This window comes from Zalophus californianus, chromosome 4 (genome assembly GCF_009762305.2).
Source record: "Zalophus californianus isolate mZalCal1 chromosome 4, mZalCal1.pri.v2, whole genome shotgun sequence".
Classification (NCBI taxonomy): Eukaryota; Metazoa; Chordata; class Mammalia; order Carnivora; family Otariidae; genus Zalophus; species Zalophus californianus.
This window is the reverse complement of record NC_045598.1, coordinates 24615514-24636222: the sequence shown is the minus strand read 5'-3', so window position 1 is coordinate 24636222 and position 20709 is coordinate 24615514. Positions and strand designations below refer to the sequence as shown.

Sequence of the window (20709 nt, the reverse complement as noted above, 5' to 3'; positions counted from 1 at the left end):
GCCTCCTTATGGGGCACCTAGGTGGCTCAGTTGGTGAGGCGACTGCCTTTGGCTCAGGTCGTGATCCTGGGGTCCTGGGATCGAGCCCCACATCGGGCTCCTGGCTTGGCGGGGAGCCTGCTTCTCCCTCTCTCTCTGCCTGCTATTCCACCTGCTTGTGCTCTTTCTCTCTCTCTGTCAAATAAATACATTTAAAAAATATCTTTATAAAATAAACTATGCCTCCTTAGTTAATTTTAAACCTTTGCAGCCTTAATTTTATACTTGTTCAGTGTTTGCAACCTTGTCCCTCTGAATAGAAGGAGCGGTTCCAGGTGGCATATAATAATAGATGGTCAGTCACTACCTAACAGTTCCTGGGCTAAGTAAGCATCTTGGAGTTACATCAAACTCAGGCAGAGCCTGCAGGTGAGCTCCTTGAGCAGATCTACAAGACTGGAGGATCGCAAGTCACAAGTCTCAATCTCTAGCCCTCAGTCTGCTGTCTGACCGTGGACCTACTTCCTCATCTATGTATTAGTAGTGCTAGTGATTCCTTAATTCCTTTCCAGTTCTAAGTTTCTGTGATCCTGTATTACTGTATTTTAAACAGCTGAGAACAGGAAGGTTTCTGTTCCTGAGACAGTTTTTGGTTACTTAGCCTAAAAGGTCCATATCACACCATGAGCATCTTCTCCTTCACTCCGATTAGATGGCCTTTGTCATGAGTATGGCAGTGGCTTTTCAGGGAAGTCATTGTGACATGACCTTTTCTCCCTGGTGCCTCTCCTTCCAAGCGGTATAAGTGGTTTTGTGTCCCTACGGCCACTGTTGCCAATTCTCTTTCCACCTTGCTATTACCACTTGGGCTTTGGAAGAAAATGTTCAAAAAGGGTGAGAAAAGAACAATTTATACCCTCAAAGTGGGGCATGTGCACCCAGTGAACTAGAGTTCTGGCCCCCTCCCCACTTCTGAAATCTGAGCAGAAGGCTTGAGGATTTCCAGATTGAGAATTTTGTTTCTTCATCTAAGAAACCAGAAAATTGGAAAGGATGTCCTCCAAAAGCTCCTTCCAGAGCAAACATCCACAGAATTTAGTGACTATAGTATTTTATCAATGTTTCCCATCTAATGTACTATGAATAGCTCTTACTTTGTTACCTACGAAATGAACAAGGTCAAATTCTGGACAAAGAAGAAAGTACTCTTAGAAAAAAGGCCCACATACTTATTTTTGTCATAAACGTGTATCCAGGATTCATCTGAACAAACTACTTTCCCAAGTGCTTTCAGTATGTTGTCCATTTGTCCCTCCAGTATTTCTATATGTGGTGCATTTATCTTGCATTTTACAAAGATGGAAATTCGTAACACCTAAAACTACCCGGCTGTTAAGGGGAAGATTTGGGACTTTGTTTATTGTCTTCATACAACATCCTTTAATGTATAACAAATCACACCTACGTTCTGTTCTTTTGATCCATGTAATAATCCTGTGAGGTTAGTATAGCAGCTGTTACGTTTTGTATATAAGGAAACACTTCATGTTTGGGTGATATTTGTGAGATACAACCCAAAAGGAGACGACTGACAGACTGCCATTTTATTTGACACTTACTCTAAAAGTTCAAAAGCTAATGTTATTTAGCAGAAACTTTTTTTTTTTAAGATTTATTTATTTGAGGGGGGAGGGGCAGAGGAGTAGGGAAAGGGACCAGCAGACTGCACTGAGCGTGGAGCCTGACACGGGGCTCGATCTGATGAGCCTGAGATCGTGACCTGAGCTGAAACCAAGAGTCGGATGCCTAACCGACTGAGCCACCCAGGCGCCCCAAAAACATTTGAACTGTAGAAACAGTTTCATAGGACAAGACAGTAAAGAAGAATAGATTTCTATTGTTTCTTCCCACTGCCAAATAAATATACAACTGTGTGTGTGGTTTGTTTGTAAGTAGACTCCATGCTGGGCGTGGAGCCCAGTGCAGGGCTTGAACTCACAACCCTGAGATCAAGACCTGAGCTGAGATCAAGAGTCGGATGCTTAACTGACTGAGGCCACCCAGGTGCCCCAATGTGTGTGGGGTTTTTTTGTTTTTGTTTTAAGATTTTATTTATTTGACAGAGACACAGCGAGATAGGGAACACAAGCAGGGGGAGTAGGAGAGGGAGAAGCAGGCTCCCCACTTAGCAGGGAGCCCGATGCGGGGCTCGATCCCAGGACCCTGGGATCATGAGCTGGGCCGAAGGCAGACACTTAACGACTGAGCCACCCAGGCATCCCAATGTGTGCGTTCCAAGTATAAACGTTAAGGATGTTAGAGTCGAATTCCAATGCTGACTCTGTCATTCGTGAAATGTATGACTTTAGGAAATTTCCTCAACCTCTCTGAGGCTTAGTCTCCTCAACTCTGAAATGGGTAGGATGACTACTGTCAGACCAGGTTGCTGTGTGATGCTCCGGTATTGCTAGGGTAGTGAAGAACCTCATTTTGTAAGCGAAGAAAAAGGAGTCATTTTGGAATTATACTTGGAGCTGTGGCATTTAAACGACTGTGCTAACATTATTTGGAGGACTTGGGGTGTATAGTGGTTGATAGCACAAACTGGAACCAGATCACTGGGGGTCAAGTCCTGGTTCTGCCATTTACTAACTGTCCACTTTGGACACGTTGCTTTGCCACTCTGTGCCTTAGTTTCTTCATTTTAAGTGATGATGATAGTACTTGTAGGGTTGTTGAGAGAATTAAATAAATGTATACACATAAAGCTCTTAGGACGGCACCTGACACATAGTAAATCCTCTATAAGTAAGGGCTAGTATTACTTTGACAAGCATAAATGCTAACAGCTCCCTTACTCTTTCTCCTTATTTAAAAAAAAAAAAAAAAGTCCACAGTGTTCATTCAGTTAGGGGCTGTGGCCAGCCTAGAGACAACCCTGGCGGCCGGTGCTATTCTGCTAAGGTCTGTGTTTATGAAGAAGGGCAAAAAAGCCACTTCTTTCTGCTTCTTCCCTCTTCTGTTTTCTCTTTAGACTTCTTTTCCTTTCCTGCTGTTCTGCTCCATGTTTTTCCTGTTTAATTAATCTAGTTTCCTTTCTTCCATATGTGAGTTGAGCATCCATCTTCAAAAGCTGCGCCCATCTCTTGATGCCAAACCAGTTTCCCTTCTAAGGAGCTCCCTCCCATTTGTCCCTTCCTGATCCCCTTGTAGCTCACATTCAAGGGTGTAATGAAAAGAAAGATGAACAAGTTATCGGGCAGCTTTGTTTCTGCCTTTATCTTTGTTCCCCTGGCCCCTTCAGAGCCCTCTCGGGACCAGTGGAGCCCCCCATCACCCACCAGCTAAGTTCACATAACACCAGTTCCTACCTTTGACTTTTTACCCTGATTGTTTTTATAACAGCTTCAGTGAGATATAACTCACATACCATACAATTCACCCACTGAAAATGTACAATTCAATGGTTTTTAGTATGTCTTCACAGTTGTGCAACCATCATCACAATCAATTTTAGAACATTTTCACCCCCAGAAGAAACCCACTACCATTTTTACGCCCTCACCCCGCCCCCCAGCCCTAGGCAATCACTAATCTACTTTCTGTTCTTTAGATCAGTCTATTCTGTTGCCCAGATTCTTACCTGCCAACCCTGTTCCTTTTCAAAATCACTGGAAATTCACCTTTCAGAAGCTATTTGGATTCATCCCACCTGCTTTTGATCCCAGCTTTACTGGGTTCCCTCAAGTCCAAAGAAATACTTAGATGATGTTCTAAATATTTGGATACATTGCTGCACAAAGCTCCTTAAGTCATTATATGAAGTCACAACTCCTCTTTTAAGTTGTTCCTGAAGCAAGGGAACTGACTTCTGGTTATGATATATACCTTATTTGAACCTTCTATCTTTAGTGGTGTGTTTCAGTGACACTTAACCCAGGTCTTCCTGGATTCCAAAGCTCCTGGCAACATGCTCCTTAAGAAGAGATCCTTAATGTCATGTTTTCATATCCAAATTCCATATTCCTTATTTCTATCTATAGCGCCCTTGGCCTCCCACTCCCCAGACTGCAGCTGTCTTGGATTCCTCTTAGACTTTCATTCCCTGCACTCATTCCTTAGTTATATTGATCAACCAACCCCCTTTTCCCTTCTTTGTGTCTCTTAATTGGATGTCCTTTCCATTCGAGGCATAGCTCAAAATCATCTTTTCTCTTTCTTTTTAAATCAGCAGATGTTATCTGTATGTTGGGATGAATGACGATTTTTGTTATCTATATTCGTTTTTGTGTAAAAACAAAATAAATGTGACACTCTCCCCACCCAAATTTGTCTGAATTCCATCTAGAGATCTGTGTGCTTGGAGGAGGCTACAAATGGTAGATGTTAAGATAGCTGTTGGATGAACAAATGAATATGCTTCCGGCACTTGGTACTTTCTACCTCACTCACATCATTTTTAGCCGTTTGCCCGTCTCCCCACCCGAAATGTAAAATTCTTCCGCTCATTTCATTTCATTCCTACACCGTGCACGTGACAGGGGTTCCCCAAGTCATTTGAAATGCCTAATCTTTCCATATGTACGTAAATGTAGGAGCCGGGGCTATGCTTCCAGTTTCCTTCTGGAAACTTAACCCAATTCTGGTCTTGGCCAAGTCTTTTCATTCTAAGGGTATTTCTTCATCTGCCATAATAGCACCTACCTCACACTGCTGGCATGTTAAAACGTTTGTTGCCCAGTGTTTCGCTTAAAGAGTTATGACCCCCCGAAAATGGGGCAGGGGGAGAGAAGAGGGGCAAAGAAAACAAGAGAAAGGGCATTCACGCTAGATAAACTTGAGCACCGCAGCGAGGTCCTGGCTGAGTCTGACCCGCAGGAAGTTCCGGAGTGGCAGGAGTTCTGGCCAACAGCGGGTCCTGGCTCCGCCCCAGGTGTCTTTGCCCGGCTCCTATTGGCTTGAGTTCGGACGCCCGGAGCGCCTAAGGCTCTCATTGGCCGCCGGGGCCCGCTTCTCCAAGCCGCCTGGCTGGCCCGGCGCCGCGGGCTCTGTGGTGTCTGGGTGTCCGCTGTTGGGGTGTGAGGGTCGGGGACTCGGACGCAGTGAAGCGCTGTGTCGCAGACACGGCAGTATGGTAGCCGGAAGTCGGGATAAAATAGACTAGCTGTCCCTGGCCTGGCCACGATTTTAGGCACCTGTGGGTGTCCCATCGCCTGGGCTCAAATCCCTGCCCGGCCGTCTGTCAGGGTGGCTCTGGGGTCAGTCATTCAACTTCCCAAGCCTGTTTCCTCCTTCTGTGACGGGGAAACTGAAGCACTCCATAAAATCTGCTTTTTGTTCCTTTTCCTGCCTACACCCCCACTTTACACATGCCTCATCATGCAAATAGCGTACGTCCTCCTTGTAAGGGGCAGGAATTAATGATTTCTTTGGAATAGATAACATCTAAGGAAGGAGCAGGGGAGAATGACCCGCAGAGGCTATCAGATGCGCATTGCAGACCCCTGGCGCTGCCCAGCTCCGGGCCAAGAGCCCTGGCTCTAAGGAATAACACCTGGACCCTCGTCTTTGTTCCAGGGTGCCCAGATGCCTGGGAGGACCCGACATCAGACCACAGTCCTCAATAAAAAAAAAACCCAGACCCCAAGCAAAGGGCTCTCTCCTCTCCTGAGTCTCCCAGGCACTCTGTACCAGCACTCTCTCTATAGCTTCAATAAACTCACCTCCTGCTGGCTCGAGTTTGGTTTCTAGATGGCGCGCAGCCAGGGACCCACTTGGCTGGTTCCCCCAGGACCCCCTGTGGGTCCTCACCAGAATGCAGGCATCACTTCCAGTTGAAAATGGGGCCGGCGTGAATGCCTGCCTCAGAGGACTGGGATCCAGTAGACACTCAGCAAATGTGGGCTCTTTTAATTGGGCACCCACTTTGCAGGACAGACTTTTCTGTCCCCCCCCCGAATCTAGCCTTGGGGTGTCTGGTAGGTCGCGGGCCTCTCTCGGGGTCGAGCTGTGGTCTACTTTCCAGGAAAAGTAGTTGTGGGAGAAAACAGGACTGAAAAGGAAAAGGGAGGTTCCTATTACTCACTGCTGTAGTCTTCCCTTGTAGAAAAGAAGATAGAAAGCCACGCGGGTCACCCACCTGAGCTCAAATAAATGTCGCGGATGGTTATAGGGGGTATAATACTGGAGCTTCTAGTGCCAATACGTATAGGCGCCGCTTTCCACTGTTTTGTTCCTCATGGATTTTTTTCCTCCAGGGATAAAAAAAGTTTTTTTTTTTAAAGATTTTTTATTTTATTTATTTGAGAGAGAGAGAATGAGAGATAGAGAGCACGAGAGGGAGGAGGGTCAGAGGGAGAAGCAGACTCCCCGCTGAGCAGGGAGCCTGATGCGGGACTCGATCCCGGGACTCCAGGATCATGACCTGAGCCGAAGGCAGTCGCTTAACCAACTGAGCCACCCAGGCGCCCCAGGGATAAAAAAAGTTTTAAGTCCACTCAAATACCCAACAAAAGCACAGTATCTATTTTTATTTCAGCATTTAATCTTTTTGGAAATTTGCAAAAAAAAAAAGTGCCACGTCGCTATTGGATGAAAACTTGTTTTTGTAGGAAACTAAGCCAGAGAGTGTCTGTGTATACAAGACTGACGAAGGGATATACCTATCCTATTTGAATTGCAAGCACAACCTTAGAGGTGGGCATGAGGATGGTACTCTACTCAAAAGTTGATCTAGAAAAAAAAATTTTTTTAATGGCAATACTTGAAGGAAGAAATTTACTTTTGTTTCCAAATTTGTCCTCAGCCTTCTTTAAATAACACATCTTAGTATGGAGTCCTACCTCTCCAGTATGACATTTAACTTGAATAAAAAATGATTTAATTCAATTCATTGATGGAATTCTAATGTGTAGCAATTAAGTTCTATAGTGCTTAGAGAGTGTCCTGGTTCCTTCTTCAAAAACAAAGAGAACAGGGGTGCCTGGGTGGTTCAGTCGTTAAGCGCCTGCCTTCAGCTCAGGTCATGATCCCAGGGTCCTGGGATCGAGCCCCGCATTGGGCTCCCTGCTCAGCGGGAAGCCTGCTTCTCCCTCTCCCATTCCCCCTGCTTGTGTTCCTGCTCACTCTCTCTCTCTGTCAAATAAATAAAATCCTTAAAAAAAGAGAGAGAGAGAACATTAAAGCTTGTAAAATTTCAGGATATAGTATTTCAGCCACCTATTCCTAATGCAGGTCTTATCAATCTGAAGTTCTGTGTGAATTCCCAGGATGCAATACCCATAATCAGTTCATCCCAAAGTAAAAATGGACTAGTTTAAGACTACCCAATAATTTAGTGTTATTATTTATCCTAATAAAAAATTTAAATAAGGGAACATATACAGTATCTTGACATTTCACAAAAATTACTATGTTCCTAAGGTTGAGAACCAGTAAACTGGAAGGTCAAATGGTCTGAATGCCCCTCATAGCATCTGTATGAGGACAGAGGGAAACCTTGAAGAGGGGACCTGTTTTGCACAAAAGACACTGGGAAGGTTTTTAAAAATACTTCATCCAAGCCCCATCTGCCAAAGATTGTGATTTGCTTAGGCATCTGTATTTTTATTTTCTATTTCTTAAAGATTTTATTGATTTGAGAGAGAGAGAGCATGGCACGAGGAGGGGGGAGGGGCAGGGGGAGAAGGTGAAGCGGAGAAGGGAGTCTGCCGACAAGGGGCTCGTGCCAGGACCTAGCTGCCCAACCAACTGAGCCACCCAGGCGCCCCAAGGCATCTGTATTTTTAAAAGCTTCACAAGTGATTCTAATGTGCAGCCAAGGCCAAGAACTATGGTCTAGGCAGAAATGTTCCATTTTCCTCTGAATAAAAATAAGTTACTCTTTAATAAAGAAACTAAACAGTTGTAAATAATATCGACAAGGAATTAAAAGATTTTCCCAATGGGAAAATCAAGAAACTATATTCCAACAAAGGAATTCACGTATCTAGAAATCTGAAAGAGCAAAGCAAAGTATAATAAATTCTTAGATGTATTTTATAAGTTGTATTCCATTTAATAATGTTTGTAAATAATCTAATCAAGACCAAAGGTAGAAGTGACTGGCATTACGTTGGTCACTGGTTTCCAATCTAAAGGTGTTAAGTTTCCAATGGCTTTTGAAACGGGTGTGAAAATAAAACAGCCAAAAAAAGATGGAGAAAGGTGTTTATCATGCTATTTCAGTATTGAAAAGCCTTGAAAAGTTAAGAGGCCCTTGGCTTCTCTGGTGTGTGGTTTATTGTTTATTAACATATTCGACCTATTGTTGTCATGAATACAAATTCTGTAGGGAAAAGACTAACATGTTCGAAGATGAAGTTTATAGGTCCTCTGTGGATTTCATTTTTCTGGTCTATTCATGGCTCCATTAGCATGAATAGTTAAACTCCTATATCAAAATAAAACATTAATTATACTTCACAATATATAAAGCCACTGGCTAAATGGTGCTGTTTCTGTGATAACCTGAATTTTATCATTAAAACTCCTATAACTAAAGTCACATCCTTTACATAATATTTATTCTGTATAGGATTTATCCACATACAATGATGTCAACTTTAAGACAATTGACTATTATTTGTATAAAGGCATCTTATAAAATAGGGTAATACACAACACACCTCAGTGAATTAAGCTGATATTCTAGGGTTCAGAAAATCTGATCATTCTTTTTTTTTTTTAAGATTTTATTTATTTGACAGAGAGAGCACAAGCAGAGGGAGAGAGAGGGAGAAGCAGGCTTCCTGCTGAGCAAGGAGCCCGATGTGGGACTCGATCCCAGGACCCTGGGATCATGACCCAGGCCGAAGGCAGCCGCTTAACCAACTGAGCCACCCAGGCGTCCCAAAATCTGATCATTCTAATTCCTATTTTTGCCATTGTTTCACTGGGTTGCCTTAGGGAGGTTGCTTTACTGTTCTGTGCCTCAATTTCTTTACCTTTCATGTGAGATAACTGTCCTATTTCATAGATATGTAAAGAATAACATAAAAATTATTAAATACTTTGCAAATATAAAATGCTATATAAATGATAAATAGTAATACTGATCCACTCTAATATAAAATAACATTTATAATCTAAAGTTTGGTCCTCCAGTACCTATCATCACCCCTCCCAGTTAAATACCTCTTACACTATATTGCTTTTAGTGATTTTCCATAGTATTAAATTTCCATAGTATTAATTTAGGATATATATATATGTATACACACACATATATATCCAATATGAGTGGAAATTTCAATGTATCTTAACATGACTTTGCAAAATAATGAATTCAGTTCTGAGCTCTTAAGTAACTGACACACCAAACTTTCTTCATCCATTAAGCAGTAACTTCATAGCATTAAGAGCAGTTACTATGTTTGTTTTGATTCTATTACTCAAAAATACACTGTTGAAAAGTATGCTTTTCAAAAGTCTTGAGACCTCATAACTATATACGGAACATTCTATAGACTAAGGATGTGATCTGCTGCTCTAGAAGACCCTCTGATTACCAGCTTGTAAGCACAGTGAGTAATAGGGGTAATGAAGTGAGACCCCAATGCTCAAAGGGAATTCAAAAAGCTCTCCTGTTCCAAGGTTTTCAGTGCTGCCCTCCCGAGTTCTGCAGAGGTGTCTGGTGAAAGCTAGTAGGAGGCTATAACAAAAGCAGCTCTGATTTTACAGTTTCTCCCTTAAATGGTGAGGTTCTCTATGAAAGGGTTTGAAGAAAGGGTTTCTTGGGTAAAAAAAAAATCTCTTAAACCACTGATCTAGTCCATTTTGCTTCCTCCAGCCACTAGGCATGACTGCAATGTTGCTTTATTTTGCAAGACTTCTTCCCATCACCACACACTCTTGAGGACCAGAGTTAGAAGGACGTTCAGAAGCTGATCAACAGCATTACTGTAAGAGCAAATTTTGTTCTAACCAACTCCCACTATTTTGCTAATATTAAAAAAAAATCCTTGGCATAAATAAAGCTTATATTAACAGATTATACCCCTACATAACATTTTCCCACATTTAAAAGCCAAAGAATTTTGTTTTCTCAGAAACCATTAATTTGACAGTCTCACTCTAGGAAAGAATCGGTCTCTAGTCTTAGATACATATGATATGATAACTGGAGTTATTATTTACAACTTACAAATGTCACAAATGTTCTTTCATGATACTAAAATGGTAAAACAGATACACTGTCTAGTTTGATGAACTTGATGGCTGTTTTGTGGGGAGAACTTGATGCTTGTTATAAACAATGAGAAAGCATTATTTCAGATAAGGCTGTCCAGGTGCTGGTGGCAGTGTGTTCCGTGGACTTTGCTGACGTTCATGCTGATGTTTGCATGCAGAAGCGTTAAGAGAACAGTTAGATCACAGACGAAAGTGTGTTATAGCATACACATGCACTACTTCATTCTCATGAGTAAAGCTCCAATCACTCATTTTTCCTATTGGCTCCAAGGACTAAAAATCAGATAATAATTTTAAAAAAGATGTTACCATCTGGTGAGACTAAAGAATGACAAGTGTTCCCTCATTTGGATACAACTTAATTGTTAAGACTCCTGATTCAGGAACAGTCATGCTGGGAGATAGTGAACTCAGTGCATGCCATCCAGTCTTGAATCAACTGGAAATTTACCATCAGGGGAATCTTGGAAAGGTCTCAGCATTAAGTACCATAAAACAAAAACAAATGGTTATTCATTCTATTTGTAAAAAATGTTTTAGAAATGAACCATTTTAGCCCTCCAATCGGTATCAAGGACAATCAGTAATTAAAGAATAAGAGAAAAAAGAAAATGAAAAGTATCATCTTGAGGGATGTAATGACATTTAGAAATACAGTATAATACATGGAGCCCTATCAAAATTAAATTATATCAAGCTTAACTGTAATAATTTGAAGCAACCTTCAGTAAGGTTGGTTCTTCCGGGATTCAGATTTTATCTTCAGAACTAAAATAATGCTTCTCTGATTGAACTTTACTTTTAGAATGTTTCATAATTCATATAGGGAAGGAGTTTATTTTATATAAAAAAATTTTTTTTTAAGTAATCTCTACAACCAACTTGGGCTCAAACTTACAACCCCCAAGATCAAGAGTCACAGCCAGGCACCCCTTACAGGGGAGGAGTTTAAACATATCTTTATATCCTAGGAGAAAAGTTTGTTTTGAAAAATGATATAAACAAGATAAGAAAAATGCTTAAAGCATGTAAGAGATAACTTCTTCAAAGAGTGTTATACATAACATTTACATATAAATAACCTGACATTAAAAACAGTCAGTAGACACTGGAGGGACATCTCTGAGCACTCTTGGGTAACTCTAGTCCAAGTTATTATGTGTTGTTGAAGCTTATTAATTTCTTCTTTTATACTTTCTAATTCGAATAGGCTTTTTTTTCTAATTACTGCAGATTGGTGAGGTTTGACTTCAATTCTTTGCCATTTCAGGAGACAATACAGGGACAATTGAAAGAGGGCTGTTTAAAATCAAGACCTGTCCATCACCGGTCCAGCCACTTAAGCTTTCTGATTAATTTCCTCACTTGTAAATTAGAGACAATAATATCTAGCTTGCTGATTAAGTGAGAAAATGCATGAGAGAGCACTTTAGAAATAATATAGCAGAACAATAAATGTTAGAAATTACTCTTAAGAACTGGTAACCTCCAATTTTCTTGTTCATCATTTTTGGTTTTCTGTTTGTTTTCCTTTAGAGAGGAAGAGAATTGTATTGACAGATCTTCACAAACTACCTTGACTTTTAGGCAGTATTTGTTTCCTGCTTTAGAAGATGATGTCTGTATGTAATCTCTGGTCTGCCTCTATTTTAGGTTTTGTTTTGTTTTAAACAATACTGACTACATAAGAGTCATATTTACCTTAATGACAAAAAATTCAAATATGAACAGTTTCACACATTTTAGATTTGTCTGCCATAATCCTAAAACAATATCTACAATATTGGGATACTGAAAGGTTGTTTTAGATCTGAAATTAAATTAGATCTGAAATTAATAGAAAGACTTATAATTCAGTCAGGTCAGGGTGCCAGACCCTTAAATGTGCTCTTACCTGGTTCCTTGTGAAGATTCAATATTGGTAGTTTGTGTTTTTGAAACACCTTGAAATTATCTTACTATAAAGTCTGGTTGTGGTAAATTTATTTAAAATATTTTCTTTGAGAAAAGTTTGCTAAGTAGATCTTTCAATATTAAAAGAAAAAAGGTATCTCTGTAATAAAAGGAAGAGCATTAATTGTTCATCCATCATGCCAACTCAAGCTAGGTCTTTCTTTCCAGTGCAGCAACGTATTTTAGGGCAACAAAGTTCAGAATGGATACCATGACCTGTTCGGAAAGCATGCAAGTTATATTAGGTCATCACTTTTAAGTCAGTCTGATACCTTTGTGAGCCAGACTCTGACCACGAAAAGAGAGAGATACAGGAAGTCAGCGTAAGTTGCAGACATGCCAGCTCTGTTGGTTCCCACGTTAGCTACCTAATGTTAGGCTTTATCTCCTTCTCTTCTTCCTCTTCACTATCATCAACCTGTTGTATGACCAGATCAGCAGATCCATCCTCTACAATCTCCACGTATGATCTATTCTCATCTTCACTCAAGTGCCATCTGGAATCCTTATCTCCATCTGATGGGGACATAAGATGCTGTTCAGCTTCCAAATCAATGGGGAGGCTGTCTATGCCCACTTCAGCGAGGCACTCATTACAGAGTCTGTAGCGCCTGGTTCCTTCCTGGACCACTTGCCCTGTTAGATCAGTCACGTGGCGTTTGCATTTTCTGCAGATTAGTTTGCATGCCTGGTGAATCTGTATAGAGATTGAAATAGTGATAAAAAAGGATTTTTCAAAAGCAGCACAGTTGGATATCTAGGTACCAGTTCATAAACTTAAGATGTCCAAAGCCAAGTGCTAATATTAAATAAACATCTAATTAGTAGAAAAAGATCACAGGTTTTGGTGATAAAGTGACATCACAAATAAACACCACCTTTCTCTAAATGATGGCTATACCGTTTTTATGATTAATGAAACATGCTTAATAATTTCACACATCCCTTAATCCAACAGTATTTTGATATCTGAGGTAACAAGGGACACCTTCCCAGAATAATAATCATTGCAAACACTAAATATATCACTATTCTAAGGGCTTTTTTTTTTTAAAGATTTTATTTATTTATTTGAGAGAGAATGAGAGATAGAGAGCATGAGAGGGGAGAGGGTCAGAGGGAGAAGCAGACTCCCCGCTGAGCAGGGAGCCCGATGTGGGACTCGATCCCGGGACTCCAGGACCATGACCTGAGCCGAAGGCAGTCGCTTAACCAACTGAGCCACCCAGGCGCCCCTCTAAGGACTTTTTATACCTTAATTCTGGCAAGGGAGAAACCTCATTTCATGTGTTAATTTACTATTATCAGCTAGAGAAAAATATATTGTCTCAAATTTAAATTTATCAAAACATACTTTTGGATAGAAGGATTATTTGCCACTTCTATTAATGAAAGATCCTGTAGAAAGAGGACTAGATTAGGAACAGGAAGGCCTGGGTTCTAGCCCTGTTTTGTCATTTACTAGCCATGTACCTTGAAACAAGTAATTGAAAACAATATAAACCTGCTTCCAGGGTGACAGGCAAAGTATTTAACAACTCGTAAGGTATGGGCACCACCCAAACAGAATGGAAGCCTGACAGTCAAAATGAACATTGGTCCTGACAATGACCCTGGTGGTTCTGCTATATATCAGCCTATAATTATCTCTACCTGCTTCCATCTTACTAATGAGAATAAAATTCAGGTTGTGAGGACTAAATGAGTTAGTATGTGTGAAGTGCTTTAGGAAAAAATTGTAACTGATAAATAATTACATAATTATAGTTACTAATAAACAACTTTAACAGCTGTCAGAGCAGATTATGGGTTCTACTCTAAAAACCATTACAATTTTATAATGTCGAATTAATATTTATGGCATATTCATTTAGATAAAATCAGAACAATATGGAAGTAGGCCACCAAACACAAATAGCAAAAAAATTAAAAAAAAAAACAATCAAGGAAACTAATGCGGTCTGGTAAAATATCTAAGAAAATGTATGGGACTACGACTTAGTATAGTTCTTATTTTCTGCTGAATGGTTGATACATTAATCAGTAAATATTGAAAGTACACAATTTTAGTGTACCCGTATTGCTGCCGAGATAGTAATGTTATGGGTATCATATGTGGTATTGTTTTTGTTAGAAAGTTCTGGCACAGATTTGTGTTTATCCTCCAGCCCCTCGATTCCAATACAGTTACTAAGTCAAAGAAATTAAGTGAAACACTATAATGTTAAAATTGAAAATATCATCACAAACTCATTATTCAAAAAACACATATCTTCTAGCTCTGTCCACTGAAATAATGGAAGAGGAATGACCCCCTAGTAAAAGGGAGCACCCCAGGTATCCAAAGTTTGGTTTCTAATTTTACTCCCCATTAAAAGGAACCAAATGTCCTTTAAGAAGTGGCTGGTTCCAGGTTTGTGACAGGGAAATACAAGGTGAGCCTAGGGAAATCTGAGGGCCAGAGAATGAAGCCACCTTGAATATGTAATGGAGTTATGACAAAGGGACACAAGAACCAGCTTCAAGTTGTCCTCACTGGACAAAACTGAAAATTTGAGTATCAAAAAGAATAATAATTGTTGTAGATCCAAACAATGAACCAATGAAAATTTATGAGACTATATGCTATTTAAAAAAAAAACAAAGCCAGAAAAAATTCATATTACCATTTGAAACTGCTATTAAATCAACTCTTTACTTTGAAAATTGATAATTAAAGGGAAAGAATTAAATATTTATCCTGTTTCTCCTGTAGTAACTGTATTTCAAAGTAACTGAATTGTCCCAGGTGATGGAGGAAAGTTTTACTTTATAGAATTCTAGCTAATAATGTGAAAGAAATGATAAAATTAGTAAGTCATTCTACAACCCAAGTAAAATTAATCATCTGGACAGAGTTTATCAACTGATATTAATACCATTAAATGCATGGTTGATGGGGAAATGGATAGTAGCGTAATGCCAACATAGCTCCACACAGATTCCTTTCTAATCACAAGGTGGCACCTTTAACTGAACAATGGCGGGATCACAGTATCATTACCCTAACTTAGTGACCAATCTTAACAATATGAATGATGGGTCCAACAGATATTATGTGTCTCCTAATGTGAAACATTATGAGATAAATAATTTCATCCTTGATGTATTCTAGCTGAAAGTATTTACCTCGAATCCATTAAGCCTTTATTTATTTATTTTTAAAGATTTTATTTATTTATTTGAGAGAGAAAGAGAGTGTGTGTGAGCAGGGGGATGGGCAAAAGGAGAGGGAGAAGCGGACTCCCCACTGAGCAGGGAGCCCATCGAGGGGCTTGACGCAGGGCTTGATCCCAGCAGGACCCTGAGATCATGACCTGAGCTGAAGGCAGACACTTAACCGACTGAGCCACCCAGGCGCCCTTCCATTAACCCTTTAGATAAAACATCTAGTTTATAGAAAATGCAGGGGGACAGAGGAACAAGCTAAATGACACCAGTGAAAGCAAGCAGAGAAATCGAGAGGTAGGTTATTTTGTAAAATAATTATCTTGGTATCTTCAGTAAGTCAGTGTTACAGAAATGAAAAGGGGGGCAGGGAGGACTATGCTCTCTTAAAAACATATTTAAGAGACTTAAGGAGATGTAATACAGGATCCTGCATTGGATACTGGTTTGGACAAACAAGCTATAAAAGGTATTGGGGGATTACAGGGAAATTTGAAACTGAACTGGATGTTATATAAAATTTTATTGAGATGGAAAGGTAGAGATTGTTCACTAATGATAGCAGGCACAAACAGTATGATCTAATTTGGTTAAAAAAAAAACCCATACATATGCGTGTGATAAAGTCTTAAGAATGGTAGTATCTGAGAACACCTGGGTGGCTCAGTTGGTTAAGTGTCTGCCTTCGCTCGGGTCATGATCCCAGGGTCCTGGGATTGAGTCCCACATCAGGCTCCTTGCTCAGCAGGGAGCCTGCTTCTCCCTCTGCCTGCCGCTCCCCCTGCTTGTGCTCTTTCTCTCTCTTTCTGACAAATAAATAAATAAAATCTTAAAAAAAAAAAAAAGAATGGTAGTATCTGGGTGGTGAAAATAAAGTATTTTTATTTTCTTATTTTTACCTTTTATAATGCATAGTCATTGCTTTTGTAATAATAAAAGGTTCCTTTTAATTAAAAAAATACAAAAACCTAGCTTCATAAGGTTAATGAAGGCAGAGATTCCTGGCACTGAGAACACCTGCAGGATACCTAGCACTGAGAAAAGGGGCGGGCACATAGGTGCTCAGTATGTATTTGCTAACTAACTATAGAGCAATGCATGAAGAAATCACCTTCAGTGAGCCACTGCCCTTTAAACTTAAAAGGGGCTGATATAAATGGAATAGAAGTATAAGCAATAGAACACAGATTTTGTAAAACATTCTTGCCCCAAGACGAACAGCAGAGTAATCCGAACGTCCCTACCTCAGCCGCCCGCCAGAGCCCTGAATAGCAAATTCCCTGAGATCTTCCTGACTGCTGACGATCCCGTCCCTGATGGAAGTGGCTCTACTGCCCATCTTGCTCCCTTCCTTGAGGAGACTAGAAAGGGGGTACAGTGGCCAGAGGACGGACAGCAGAAACCAGACCGAGATCCTACCAGAGAAGCATTCAAGAACCACTAGTAGATGCAGAGCATCTGCAGTGGTGATTCTGACCTGGAGATTCAGATATCTTTAGTTTACCTTGTCTTTGGCTCTTGAAAAGACCAGTATATAAAAACGTATTCGATTTTAAATGAACTAAAATGCATATTCCAAAAATAAAAAAATAATTTAAAAAATAAAATGGATATTCAAAAGAGTATCTCCTACTTAAAGGTCTCAAGGGTGAATAAAAATATATCTATATTAAATTATGCATTATGTGCAAAGTACAAGCATGTCGGAAAAATTTCTAATATAGCAGAGTTGTATGAAAAGATTTCCCTCGGTAAAGTAGATTATCTGGCAGCAGATAAACCCACACATTTCCTAAGAAGGAAAATGATGAAAAATCATGTACGTACTGTTCGGAAGTGGCTACTGAGGTGGTCCAGCCTGCTAAATCTCTTCCCACAGGCTTGACAGGGATAGGGTCTTTCTCCCGTGTGGCAGCGAAGGTGACGCTTCAGGTCCGCCTTCCGCTTCACCACGTGTGTGCAGTATGGGCACTTGAACCGCATCCGGGGCAGATCATCTGTCAGGAGACAGTTTGATTAAATCACTGGAAAGTTCATCACAACAATTCTAATAACATGAAGAATCCCAAAGGAGTTGGTGAGTCCAATCTTAGAAAGGCAGGAGAAAAGGAGAAGGAAGAAATATTATTAAGACTCAATTGTCCATGCAATCCTGAGTCCAGAACTGTAACAGCGGCACTTGGGAGATTTATAAAGTTGGGGTAAATTTACACTCTCGCAATTATCTTCTCATTCAGTGTTGTAGAGTCACTGGATTTGAAATGTAAAAAGGTAGTGCTGGATTTTTAAAACTGGAGATACAAAAAAAAAAGACAAAAACAAAAGAATTGGAGGTACAACCCAAAAGTATTTCATATTACAGCTTTTAGTAATGTGTTTTATTCACATATTTTTTTAAAGATTTTATTTATTTATTTGACAGAGAGAGAGACAGCCAGAGAGGGAACACAAGCAGGGGGAGTGGGAGAGGGAGAAGCAGGCCTCCTGCCGAGCAGGGAGCCCGAAACGGGGCTGGAACCCAGGACCCTGGGATCATGACCTGAGCTGAAGGCAGATGCTTAACAACTAAGCCACGCAGGCACCCCTTATTTACATATTTTTATCCCCTTCCCTCTACTTTTCGTACACTCATAATACTTTTAAAGGTAAAAAAATGTCAAGGACATTTAATTTTTTATTTTAAAACTCATGTATTCAAGGGGAGCCTGGCTGGCTCAGTCATTAGAGCACGTGACTCTTGATCTCTGGGTTGTAGATTTGAGCCATACGTTGGGTGTAGAGATTAGTAAAAAAATATATAAACTTTAAAAAATAAAATACAGGGTGCCTGGGTGGCTCAATCGGTTAGGCGTCTGCCTTCTCCTCAGGTCCTGATCCCAGAGTCCTGGGATCAAGTCCTGCATCTGGCTCCCTGCTCAGCAGGGAGCCTGCTTCTCCCTCTGCCTGCCTCTCTGCCTACTAGTGCTTCTATCTCTCTGTCAAATAAATAAACAAAAAATCTTTTAAAAAAATAAAATAAAAAATAAATAAAATAAAACTCATGTACTCAAAATGTTAGTTATGACTGGAGGCAAACGTCATCAATTCAATAGCCATTAAACTCAGCTGTTCATTATTGAAGTTAGGTTTGCATAACCTAGATTATCAAAGTACAGAGCCCAAAGAGAGAAAAGATCACTCTTTTCCAGTTTTAAAATGCAACAAAGATTTCTCATTTTTGCTCTGTTGTTTCTGTATGTCTTGGTCAGTGGTCAGAGCTCAGCAGGACTTTCAGTAAGCTCTGTAATAGGATACAATTTCATGTATTTTCAGGTTAGTACTACAGGAAAATGCAGTTAGTAAAGATCCAGCTGGTTGCTTCTTATTTTAAAGTATGTTATCTACAACCAAATTATTTTTAAAAATTTATGTGACGGGGTGCCTGGCTGGCTCAGTCATTAAGCATCTCCCTTCGGCTCAGGTCATGATCCCAGGATCCTGGGATCAAGCCCCACATTGGGCTCCCTGCTCAGTGGGAAACCTGCTTCTCCCTCTACCACTCCCCCTGCCTGTGTTCCCTCTCTTTGCTCTCTCTCTCTCTCTCTGTCAAATAAATAAATAAATAAAATCTTTAAAAAACAAAAAAAAGGAACTGTTAATTTTGTTTAGGTACAATTATGATATTGTAGTGGTTTCGTTTTTTTTTTAAAGACAACTTTATTTTTATTTTTTTAAGTAGGCTACATGCCCAACATTGGGCTTGAACTCACAACCCTGAGATCAAGAGTCGCATGTCCTGGTTTTGTTTTGGTATTTTCTTAGGGGTGTGGAGGGGCAGAGGGAGACAGAGGGAGAGAATCTTAAGCAGGCTCCATGCCTAGCATGGAGTCGGAGGTGGGGTTCAATCTCACAACCCTGAGATCATGACCTGGGCTGAAATCAAGAGTCGGATGCTTAACTGGCTGAGCCTCCCCCCCTTTTTAAGACTACATTTTAGGGACACATTCTGAAATATTTACAGATGAAAAATTATGATGTCTGCTATTTGCTTAAAAATAATAAAGGGAGGGGTGAGGAGTTAACGATACAGATGAAACAATATTGGAAGTGAGTAGGAAGTTGTCCAAACTGGGTAAGGGGTACATGGAGGTGAATTATACTATTCTCTTTCCTTTTGTGTATGTTTGAAATTTTCCTAAAATAAAAACAATTTTAAATATATAATCTGAATCTTATAATCTGTAAGAGTTTCATCTTACAATTTTCCTTTAAAATCACATGTAAACTATTAAGCAAGTTTGCTACCTGATTAATTGGGGCAGAACTATATGACATGCATTTCTTTTTTTTTTTAAGATTTTTAAAAATTTGTTTACTTGGAGAGAGAGAGAGAGAGAGAGCGTGAGCAGGGGGAGGGGCAGAGGGAGAGAGAATCTCAAGCAGCCTCCATACAGAGCTCGGAGTTGACGTAGGGCCCGATCCCACAACTGTGGATCCCACTACCTGAGCCAAAACTGAGTTGGCTGCTTAACGGACTGAGCCACCCAGGCACTCCTGTATGACATGCAATTCTAATTCCTGTTCTCTACTACAGTCTTATGGTGGTGAGGGGTGGATTACTGAAACCAACAATCTAAATAATCTTTCTGCATTTTACTACTATCATAAAAATGAGATGTCTCCAGCTGTTGTTGCACACACAGGATTACAGTGTAAATGTTATGGGTTGTGTGTGGTTTTTAAATTATGTCTTTATAGCTCAGTAAAATCAGATGTAGTCCAATTTCTTTAAGTCTTGGGTCTGTGAACTTTTGTAAATATGCATCGTTGTTCTGTTTAACTTTTCTGTATAAAAATACTCCTCCTAAAAAAAATAATACTCCTCCTGAGTGAATACTCAGAAAAAAATATACAATTTAAAGTAAAAATACGCATCTTAGGGATTGAACCATTTAGAAAAGAGCTATAAAGGCTTAACAGTAATCTAATCATCTGCTGACACAGGTTGGGAAAATCTTGGGCTTTGAAACTCAGAACTCTATTGTTTTTTTGTTTTGTTTTTTAAGATTTTATTTATTTATCAGAAAGAGAGAGAGAGAGGCAGGCAGAGGGAGAAGCAGGCACCTTGCTGAGCAAGGAGCCTGATGTGGGACTTGATCTCAGGACCCTGGAATTATGACCTGAGCCGAAGGCAGATGCTTAACCAACTGAGCCACCCAGGCGTCCCAGAACTCTATTGTTTTGACGTTATTCAGTTTATCCTTTTTTTTTCTTTTTTAAGTAGACTCCATGCCCAATGTGGAGCTTGAACTCATGAACCTATATTCAAGAGTTGCGTGCTCTACCAACTGAGCCAGCCAG

General features: G+C 40.1%; 1 protein-coding gene across 2 annotated transcripts in view; it reads right to left on the bottom strand.

The window, feature by feature from the left end:
- Nucleotides 1-7112: 7112 nt before the first annotated feature.
- The window catches only part of ZBTB8A (zinc finger and BTB domain containing 8A), a 62267-nt gene continuing 48670 nt past the window's right edge, over nt 7113-20709 (bottom strand). For both annotated transcript variants that reach the window (XM_027626582.2, XM_027626494.2), the window contains exons 4-5: nt 17197-17366; nt 7113-12859 (exon numbers count right to left, since the gene is read on the bottom strand). In XM_027626582.2, coding sequence (XP_027482383.1) covers nt 12527-12859; nt 17197-17366 — 503 coding nt within the window. In that variant the 3' untranslated portion in view covers nt 7113-12526. The remainder of the gene's footprint in view (nt 12860-17196; nt 17367-20709) is intronic.